The 10,608-nt window shown below is 29.7% G+C and overlaps 1 protein-coding gene across 1 annotated transcript; it reads left to right on the top strand.

Annotated features, from left to right (window-relative positions):
* Positions 1-9: 9 nt before the first annotated feature.
* LOC106079413 (vacuolar protein sorting-associated protein 51 homolog) lies at positions 10-10,363 on the top strand. Its single transcript, XM_013240582.2, has 21 exons — positions 10-186; positions 2,510-2,655; positions 2,979-3,113; positions 3,272-3,501; positions 4,257-4,389; positions 4,493-4,581; positions 5,251-5,371; positions 5,517-5,620; positions 5,732-5,831; positions 5,912-6,012; positions 6,147-6,226; positions 6,410-6,552; positions 6,775-6,897; positions 7,098-7,202; positions 7,393-7,533; positions 7,784-7,894; positions 7,991-8,112; positions 8,200-8,320; positions 8,447-8,559; positions 9,723-9,801; positions 10,061-10,363. The coding sequence occupies exons 1-21, from the start codon at positions 153-155 to the stop codon at positions 10,088-10,090; spliced, it is 2,361 nt and encodes a 786-aa protein (XP_013096036.2). The 5' UTR covers positions 10-152; the 3' UTR covers positions 10,091-10,363.
* Positions 10,364-10,608: the final 245 nt, after the last annotated feature.

The raw sequence follows: 10,608 nt of genomic DNA, 5'->3' as shown, positions 1-10,608 counted from the left end.
AAAACTTCTCTAAAAAAAGAGCAAGTGCATTAGATCTAGACTAGACATCTATACATCTAGAATCTACACAGAACTTAGAAGTGGAAATGAACAAAAAGACAAACACATTACCTATTATTATGATACATTGATTTGATACAGTCATCTTTAAAATGATTCCAAGAAGAATCTCCCAACCCACAAACGGTATTAGTAATTAGATCTAGATCTAGTAATTAGTCTATGTATAACTTAACACTTAACTTTAACACTTAGATCTAGATCTAGATCTAACACTACTACTAGTACTAACAGTTAACTTAACAATTAACACTATTATTTTATAATTGTCACTGTCACTACTATAATAACATATTAATTTAATTTAAACAATACATAAAGTCATAATAAATAATAATAATGTAAATTTAATGTAGTAATTTAAAGTTAACAGTTAAATAAAGTAGACCTAGGCTAATAAGACCTAATTAGTTTAGTTTAGTAATTTAGTAATTACTAGAGTCTAGTCAGAGTGTAGAGTAACTAGACTATTAAGTTTAAGTATTATTACTATTATTAGTATGACTAAGTCCTAAGTATTATTAATTAGATCTATTATCTAAATCTAGTTTAGTTAAGTTATGATCTAGCTAGGCTAGCCCCTAGTGGCCCCTAGCCCTAGGGCATGTGGGGGGGGGGGGCTAGAATCTAGAAAATCTAGATTTAAGATTAGGCATTAGAGTGAGTCGATTAGATTTAGACTTAGACTGTAGACAGTGTTGTGTAGTCACAGTTTTCTGATGAATTACTTAATTAACAGTTAAAATTAATAACTTAACAGATAATTATGAATATGATTATAACAGTGAAGTGAATTAACTTTCACTTAATCTAGATACTCAGACTGACTACTGATGTAGATTAAATAGTATAGACAGAAGACTCGATCTGGATCTACTCAGTAGTCACTAGATTTTAGTGAAATACTTTTTAAATATTATATTTTGATCTAATCATATACTTAAATCTAGAGTCTCTCGAGACTAGTTTAGACTTAGAGTCTGTGTACTTGAAATTTAAATCCATCAATGCATGACTAAAGTGTCTAAAGACATTAATCCAGACTAGTCCAGAGACAGAGTCTCTAGACCAACTCAACTAGTCTAGTTTACTAGACTAGAGCCTCTACTCAGTAGAGCAGACTTTCTCAATATTTTTTACTCTGAGACCCCTTTATAATTATTATATAGCTAAAACAGACCACAAGGAAAAAGCTACATAAATGTCATAAATGCATTTTATAATTATATTTTTATAAGTTACAAATGTACAAAAAAAAAATTTGTTGAAGGAATGTTTATATTATAGAGATTAGATTTTTAGAAAAAATTAATGTTGATGAGATTTTATGAATGTATTTATGTCTGGCTTCATGTTTGTAAGTAGTTACTGCAAATCTCTTTTTGAGCAAAAATTTCTAGTCGGTACTGTATCCACGTTCTACCAAATAAGAAAATTGTAAGCAGTCAACAACGTCTGTACAATGACCCATAATGAAGGATATAAAATTGAAATCTGTATTTGTGGCTAGAATTTGTGATATCCTTTTTCAAACAGTGGTTTAAGTTCCTCGTTTGTCGATATTTCAATAAGCTGCTCCTGTATGAATCATTTGTGATTGGGATCTGAATTTGTCCATGTGTAAAATAGCTCAACACGCAGTCAGGAATATCCAAGTGAAGAATGTATTGAAATCTTTGGTTTAGGTCAACATAGAATAGAACGTAATAGACATGTACAAAAATAGTGTGTGGCCTGTTGATTATTATTAAATTATCCTATCAGATTAACTAGCTTTTAGCAATGAAGTTATTTTAACTGTATATACCTATTTTCATCTTTCTGTGGACCCTCTGGGTCATCTTATAGGTCTTCAGACCACAGTTTGAGAACCAACCACTGTACTAAAGTAGATTTGATGATATTTATTAAAGTAATACAGTTAAGAGAACTTTTAGTTTTTCTCTAGCACATTTTTTACCTGAGATATTTTGGGCATAAAATACGGTTGTAAACAAATCGATAATTTGAGGGAATTACAGAAATTTCACTGTAAAATGTTTTTTTTTTAAATTTATTTGAAAATTTACATAAACTTATCAATTGCAGAATATTATACACTACTATATCTTCTATACTTTATTCAAAAGCTTCTCCTCAAGTAAAATTAATAAGTTGAAGAAGAAACAAAATACACACAGCCATTCATATTAAAACCATTTCGCTTTACTTGCCAGCCAACCTATGCTGATGATATATTTTTGGTGACCAGAAATTATCTAATATAATATCAATAAAAAAATATTCTCTAAACTAGTAAATTTACAATTTCCTCTCATTGAAAAAAAAGTACTTTTTTTCTTTTTCTTCTTTATGACGTAGAGGAGAAAAAAAAAGATTTTTGAATTAGCTAGAAGGTCTTAGTTAAGTAGTAGCTTGTTTTTAATATTGTTTCATTTTATTTTACCAGATTCAGTTGTACAGGATGAAAGACCTTATCGACGAGATTTAAAATCGTTTTATGGTTTGGAAAATGAAGACCCAGATGCAGGAAATCCATGCAACATTGATGGAGCCCATTTTCAGCCTGAAACTTATCTATCAAAACTTATTCAGGTAAAAGTATATTCCTAGTCAAAGTTGAACAACATTCATATGTATGTGTATTGCGACTCAAACTTTACCTTTTTTTTAAACTTCATTATTGAGGATTGTCAAAACCATGTTCAGTATGTTTTTTTTTAATGTAATTTTCCAATATCTGTTTTTCTTTTTAATAAAACATTACCTTTTGTTTTTCTCATCTTATCTATTTTATATTATATTCTTTTCTCACATCTTTAATTATTATTTATTCCATTAATTCTTGGTCTGTTTTTTTATCCTCTATAATATTTTCTTTTGCCAAGCCATTTTTGTTATATGTTTGATTTATGCAGGAGAAATCTCTCACTGACCTGATGGATGAAGAACAAAAAATGGTGCGTGAAATACGAGGACTAGACAGTGACATGCAAACACTGGTGTATGAGAATTATAATAAGTTCATAAGTGCTACGGATACTATTAGAAAGGTATTTTTTGAGTACTTCACAATTTCATTGTTTTTTTTTAAATTATCTCAGTTAAAAAATATTTTAATAGCCTCCTATTTAATTGCTAAAGTTGTGACTTATTCATTTAAATAGAAGAACTCCATGTAACCTAAAAATGAAATTTAAAAATATTGCAGATGAAAAATGATTTCCGTAAAATGGAAGATGAAATGGACCACTTGGCATCTAATATGTCTGCTATCACAGATTTTTCTGCCAGCATCAGCGCCACTTTACAAGACAGAAGACAGCAAATTACAAAATTAGTTGGAGTTCATTCCCTTTTGAAAAAACTTCAATTCCTTTTTGAGCTTCCTGCTCGATTAAACAAGTGCATAGAAATGGAAGCATACGTGCAAGCTGTTAGGTAAATAAGTTGTTAAATACTTAGGGGACTTACATCCAAAAGAACAACATTAGTTGCAATTGAGCAATTAAAATAATATTATATACAAAATAAAAAAAATCATTTAAAGGCATTGCATTGTAGCATGTTTTTACATTCAGAAAATTTTGCAAATTATTAAAAGTAACCAAAAAAGGAAACAATCACTACTTATCAGACTCATTGTAAACCATTGACCTTGGCCACAAATCCATAATACTTATTTACTCAAAATACATAGCTATCATTAAGTTCCATATTGATGAAATAAAAACAATATTAAACATGACATTACATTTTATTAAAAGAAATCTGTCAAACCTAATAAAAGCCTAGCGCGTCAATTAAATTAAACCAAAGTAAGACCAATACTAGATATCATATATTTGGAATCATTAATTCCAGAAAATATAAAAAGACATAATTAACACAAAAGAGAACAGTAAGATGTATTACAAGCTAATGTTCAGACAGTAAGAAAAACACCAGTGAACTTATAAACAATAACTTTAAAAAGTCCATGATTTAAAAAAAAAAATCAGAAATATACAATAATAACAACACATATTATTCCATACGAGTTTATAAAAATACATTAAAAATCCCAGTTTCGACAAATAAGAGATTGTCTGATTTAACCGGGAAAACTAATGAATATTTTTTTAACATTATCTTTTTATGAATGAACATAAAAAATTATATGAATAAACTGTTGATCTGATATTGTAAATGCACAGGTACTATACCAAAGCTCAGAGAGTTCTACACCAGTATGAGCATATGCCCAGCTTCCAAGCCATTCATCGTGACTGTGAAACTATAATAAAACAACTATGTTGTAAGCTGAGGGAAAAGTTCAAGCAGAAAGAGGTATCAGTTTGAAAAGCAATTAATAATGTTGATTATTAGTTTACATTTTCTAAATAGATCATAATAAAAACTTTTTTTTTCTCAATGTCAAATGTTTTAATAGTCAACAGCCAAACAGCTGACAGAATGTGTTGACCTATTGCTTCAACTTGGTGAGCCCGCTGAATCTTTGTGTCAGGAATTCTTGTCTCAGTAAGTTAGTCATAAGTTTATTTTATTTATGACTTTTAGTTAAGACTGTGTCAAGACTTCTATACTCCTAAAGTTTATCATTAGGTTTTTATATTGCTACTAGACATAACAAATATTAAAGTTAAGTGTTTTTGTCACTTGCTTTGATCAAATAAACTGCTTGGAGTGTTAGTTTCAATTACAGAGAGAAAATCATTTTTAAGTGCTAAAAATGATTTTCTCTCTGTAATAGAAACTAACACTTCAAGTGCTAACTATTGGTTCTGTTAGCTATTAGAGAGTTTAGAGTTTTGAGTTTTTGGCACATCGGCACAATTAGGCCATGTGTAGATTTTCTGTATTCATGTTTTGTTGTTTTTTTTAATTTTTCCTTGGCATAACTTCCAAAACATCACGTGTCTTTTATGCTATTACTTACTCAATGCATTCTAGTTCAATCTTTTTTTTTTATGAAAAAGGGTGTGGGGAGGGTTTCTTTAGGCACTCAGCAAACACAACTCAACTTGAGTTAGGATTCAAAATCAAGCCCCTTTGATATGTAGCAATAGCTTATGACATTTAGTCATACATCCAATAATTTTGTTGTGATTATTGTTGTTATAATCATTGAAAATGTGAAAAACAGCATCAGTTTGTATAGATTGTTGAGTACTTGAATTCTTGTTAAAGTGCCAGACACAAGCTGGATGAAGACCTTGAGGAGTTGGATAGACAGATTAAACTGTACATAGGTGAAACCACTCCTGGTACTGAGCAGAGGCCTTCTCAAGCTTATGTTACGTCTGGTATGGTAAGTAGAATGTGATCAAACTACTCATTTGTCTTGATTGAATAACTAAATGACATTGAATCAATAATAGAAATCAAGCAGTTGTTTTTTAATAATATTATTTTGCCAAGTTCTTAAATGTATTTTAACATTTTTTCCTGATCAGGATGTGTTAGAATTTGTAGACTTAGGCTGCAATGGATTTCTAAGCAATATTTGTTTGGTGATTGCTTCATACAATGATATGTTTTTGAACAGACCTCAAGCAGAGTTAGTATTTTGTTTATATTTAATTTTTTTTTATCTTCCCTAAACTAAAATTGATTTTTAAATATTTTGCTTCAACTGTAAAACCCATTTATTTGCATGTCACTATTTCAGTGAATCACTAGACACCATTGCATTGAGAAAATTGGTCATTTTTGTGAATGAACTGATGGAACAATACTTCAGTTTTGTTAGGAAGAGAGTTCAGCTTGAGGTAAGCTATTTCTATTTGCAGTTTTTTGCTTGTTCAATATAGATCCTTGATTTGATGAATGTTGTATTCTTCATTTCCAGAAAGAGACAGGGGATAACACAATCTTAGTCAGAGCATTAGATCGTTTCCACAGAAGATTGCAAGCTATGAACAAGTTGCTTCCAGATACTGATTTTTCAAGGTAACTGGCTTAATAAGAACTCTTTGAACTTTACCATTTTTTCCTCATGTTACAATCCAAAATTTATATCTTTGATTTTTTTTGTTAATAAATAGATAGCACATTGGGATGCTTTATATTATATATATTTATAGAGCTGGAACTGAAATAGTTTCTAGAGGAGCTAAAGACAGAGTGGCACATTACTTGCAGTCTCTCAAACAACATTTTGCAGGTAAAAATATTGAAACATATTAATATTATTGTAATGCTGGTCTCCTACTTATATTCTTAAGTAAAATGTTTTTTCTATTTATAAAGTTTTTTTTATCATTATTTGTTTGTGCATATAAATATTATATATATATTTATATCATAATTTATGGAACCATTTCATTATTATGTTTTTAACCTTTAGATTGCCTAACAGACATAAGGCAAAGTTTGGCAGCTCCAAGGCTAGTTGGTAAACAGGATCATAATGCCAGATTGTCAGACCTTTTAGGCAACATACAGACATCAGTTGTGGAACAAATCAAGTCTGTATTAATTAATTTACAGGTATCAATTTAAACAGTTCAGAGTTTAAGACAAAGAAAAATAACTTATTCAATATTTTAGAATAATAAAAAATGTGGTAAAATAGAATGTTGTCTCCTATTAGGCTTTTTATACTGTCTTTAAGTGAAAACCTACTCATTGACAAGCTGTTACCTACATGGTAACTTGTTTGAAGTAGTAAATTGTTATAAAATTTGAAAACATTTAAAAATCTCTCTGCAGGCATTTATTGCATCTGATATTACATTTGCAATGAAACCATATTTCCGTGGTCCATTTTGTAGTCAAGATGTTCGGGAAGGTTTAGTTGTGGCATTTATCAAGCATGTCTGCTCAGTTTGCAATGTAAGTGTTCAGCTATTTTTATACAACATAAAATTATATATTAAAAAGGCTTATGAGAAACATGGAAAATGGAATTCAATTAAATATTTGATAATATTATAATTTAAAAAAAAAATTATGAATTAATTACTTCTTAACTTTTGTTGTTGTTTTTTTCATTGTGTAAAAATTCTATTTTGTTTTTTACATTTTTATTTTAGGACTTCTGTGAAGTGTCTGGAGACAAAACAATGACACCACCAACACTTCTTTTGATTCTATCAAGATTTTGTATTGACTTGGAAAATGCAACAATTTCTTATCTGGTAAATAGATCAAGGAAGTTTGTTTTTTTTATTCAATGTTACAAATAGTAGATTCAAAAATATTTCACATGTTAACAAAATATATCTATCCAAAAGGCACCTGTTATAAATAAATAAACAAATAATTATAAATATATATATAATATACACACATAAAAAAAATAATTATCCAACAATTTTCTATTATCAGCTTTCTCTTGCTGAAGAGCAGTTTATGGTGGAAGATAAAACTTCTGTCACTACAATGACGGAATTGTTTGCTTTAGCCAAAGAAACTGGACAAAGACTGTTAAACCATTATGTTCGTTTCCAAGGACTAACAATATCACAGGTACATCATCTCTATATAGTGCTTGTGGATTGGCAGATACTACCAGTACATCATTACAATTTATTTATATTGATCTTCACACTTTCTACTTTTGTAAGAGATATCAATGTAGTCAACCTTGAGCTTCAGTTCTTAGTTGACAAATATATATTCTTTGTGTATGACTGATATTTGTGCTATTTGGTTTTAAGCTTTGTCTTGTTAAGTTCTATGCCTTGATATATATATTGAATCAATGTACATTTTGTAGATGTTGCGTAAAAGTGTTGAGACAAGAGACTGGCTAAATACCATAGAGCCACGTAATGTAAGGGCGGTAATGAAACGTGTTGTTGAAGATATTACTGTTATAGACATGCAGGTATGTTGGAAATGGGCAATTAGCATTAGAGCTACAGAAAAAAAGTCTGTGTTAGACACCTTCTTATATAAATATATCTCAAATGTCATTGTTTAGGTTGGCCAGTTGTATGAAGAGGGTATCAGAAAAGAACGTAGCAGTGACTCAAGCAGAAGAACTCATGCACTTAGTTCAGCTGCTCAACAAAGTCGGAGACAGCAGTGGAATTATGCTCCTAGGTAGTAGCCTTACAACTTGTAAAAATACATTAATATTTTTCGTTTTTATGAAATATCAGTATATTTTGACTTTTTTTTTTTTCACAGTGTTGATAACAGTTTAATGAGCAATATTCAGAAACTTTTCTCAGAGAAGATTGAAATATTCAGTGCTGTAGAATTTTCTAAAGTGTCAGTACTAACTGGAATAGTCAAAATAAGTCTCAAGGTTTGTATCAACAACAGATTCAAATATCTGCAAATTAAAATAAAATTTAAAAAGATAACTTGAGTGATAAGTTTTGAAAAGCTTTTATTTTTCAAAATGAAAAATTCCTATTGTCTCTTTGGACAGACCTTTCTAGAATGTGTACGTCTGAGAACATTTGGCAAGTATGGAATTCAACAGATACAGGTAGACACACACTACCTTCAACTTTATCTCTGGAGATTTGTCTCAGATGAAAAGTAAGTCTTTCTTATCGGATGCATTTCATAGTAGTGTGTATGTAAAACTCTATGCTGCAGGGGTCAACATCAATAGTTTGATGCTAAGTACAAAAACACACCCTATTTTAAAACCAATGCTTAACATTACATGCAATATTGCTACACATTTATTTACTACAGTTTAACAAACAGATAAATTGTTACTGTGTCATCAATTTGTTTTGCCAACGGTAATGTGTACTTTTGAGATAATGTTTTGGTTTCTATTTGAATTTAAATTTTCTTACAAATCAAACTATATGTCTGTGTATAGGTGGTGATAATGGGAGTCAGCATGTAAAAGAAAAGCCGAACTGTACTGGTCCTATGCTCTTGCAGATAAATCCAGTTTTGTTCTTATGTTTCTGAAAGAATGCGTCACATTTTGTCCACTCTTTTAATAAAGGGAATTTTGCGAGTCCCTCTGGGACATGGTTTATTTTCATTAAAGACATTATGGCATTGATATCCACAACTCAATATCTGCAGCCTTGAAGCAGTAATCTTTACATTAGATCACATTAAAAAGAAATGTATCCAAGTTAAAGCCATTTTAATGCATGTTGGGGTGCACAAATGTTGATGATAAAATGGATTTCACATAAAATTGTACAAAATTGTAAAATAAAGTTTTTAGGAAATCTTTTACCAAATGTTTTGAATTTTTTTTCCCTTTTTAGCTTACACTGTTTATTAATTACAGATTAAGTTTAAACCACTGGCTAACCTAACTTTATGTATTATTATGGGTCCTGAAAAAATGTCCACAGTCTCATGTTGTGGATTTATGTTGTTCTAGGTGTAACCAAAATTGTTTGTTTGCTTCCAGTTAATACCATCAGGCACTTCTTGGAGTACTTTTCTTGTCTTGAGGCTCCATTTGCCTAGTGATTTTAATTAATGACTTGGGCAAGATGTCAGTTTCTGTCTACAAGTTTCTCTTTTTTTCTTGCACTAGAATCTGGGTTAGAAAACCATTATTTTTGTGCTTTTCTTTTCTCGTATTGAGAGACCTCTTTTTTTTTTATAGATATTTATGGATTATTTCATATCATACTTACATTTTTTAGAAATGGTTTTATTGACTGCTAAGAATCAATTTAAAGTGGTATTTTCAAATCCTACTTGTTTTCATCTCTTAGCTTGGTCCAAGTGTTACTGGATGAGATAGTCTGTAGTGCTGTGCATAGGTGTGTGGACCCAACTATGATGGAACCAAGTGTAAGCAGACATTGCTTTGTTCTCTAGTTCACAATATTTCTGAATGTTAGAATTTGTATTTCAAAAGTAGACTAGTTTTGTTACTGCTTATGAAACTTAACAAATGTCTAGTCTATCCAATATTATTTCCTTGATTTAGTTTTGATTAACTCTAAAATATTGTTAAAAAAAATTATCTATACAAATGTTTTGCAATTTTTAAATAGCTCAGTTTTTATGTGTGGTGATAATGAATTTGTAACAATTTGTTTTTCTCCAGGTGATTGACCTTATTTGTGAACGTGGATAAGCATAGGCTTATAGTTTCCGATGTCTGTATTGTTGTGTTCATGAATAAATCCAATTTCATTATTATAACATGGAGCTTGATTATTTTAAATTAATTAATATCAAATGGATTTTAAATTAACTCTTTTAATGTATAAAGTGTAATTGTATTGTGATATTCTTTTGATGACATTGATTATATCTGTATATTGGCTGCTATTTATTTACAATTCCAATGTGTAAGTCTAACTGGATTTTTGTTTTAATAAGATTTATTAAATATGATGGGACAATGTTTTTATTTTATTCTTTTGTACTGCATTTCACTACTCGTGTAATTGTCTTAGACAGAATTTGTGAGTGTTAGACCTATAATTTTATAACTGTAAAAGCACCTTGAATGATACAAAACATGTTAAATAAATAAATTAGCAGGTTAAGTGTCCCTACAAACCTAATTAATTATAAGAACAAAATTAAGCACATTCCTTTATTTTAGAAAGTGGAGAATTGGTAAATGTATTCGTTTGTTTTGTTACT

The sequence above is a fragment of the Biomphalaria glabrata genome, chromosome 1 (assembly GCF_947242115.1).
Source record: "Biomphalaria glabrata chromosome 1, xgBioGlab47.1, whole genome shotgun sequence".
Lineage (NCBI taxonomy): Eukaryota > Metazoa > Mollusca > Gastropoda > Planorbidae > Biomphalaria > Biomphalaria glabrata.
Note: the sequence above shows the minus strand (reverse complement) of the source record. Positions and strands in the feature narration are given on the sequence as shown.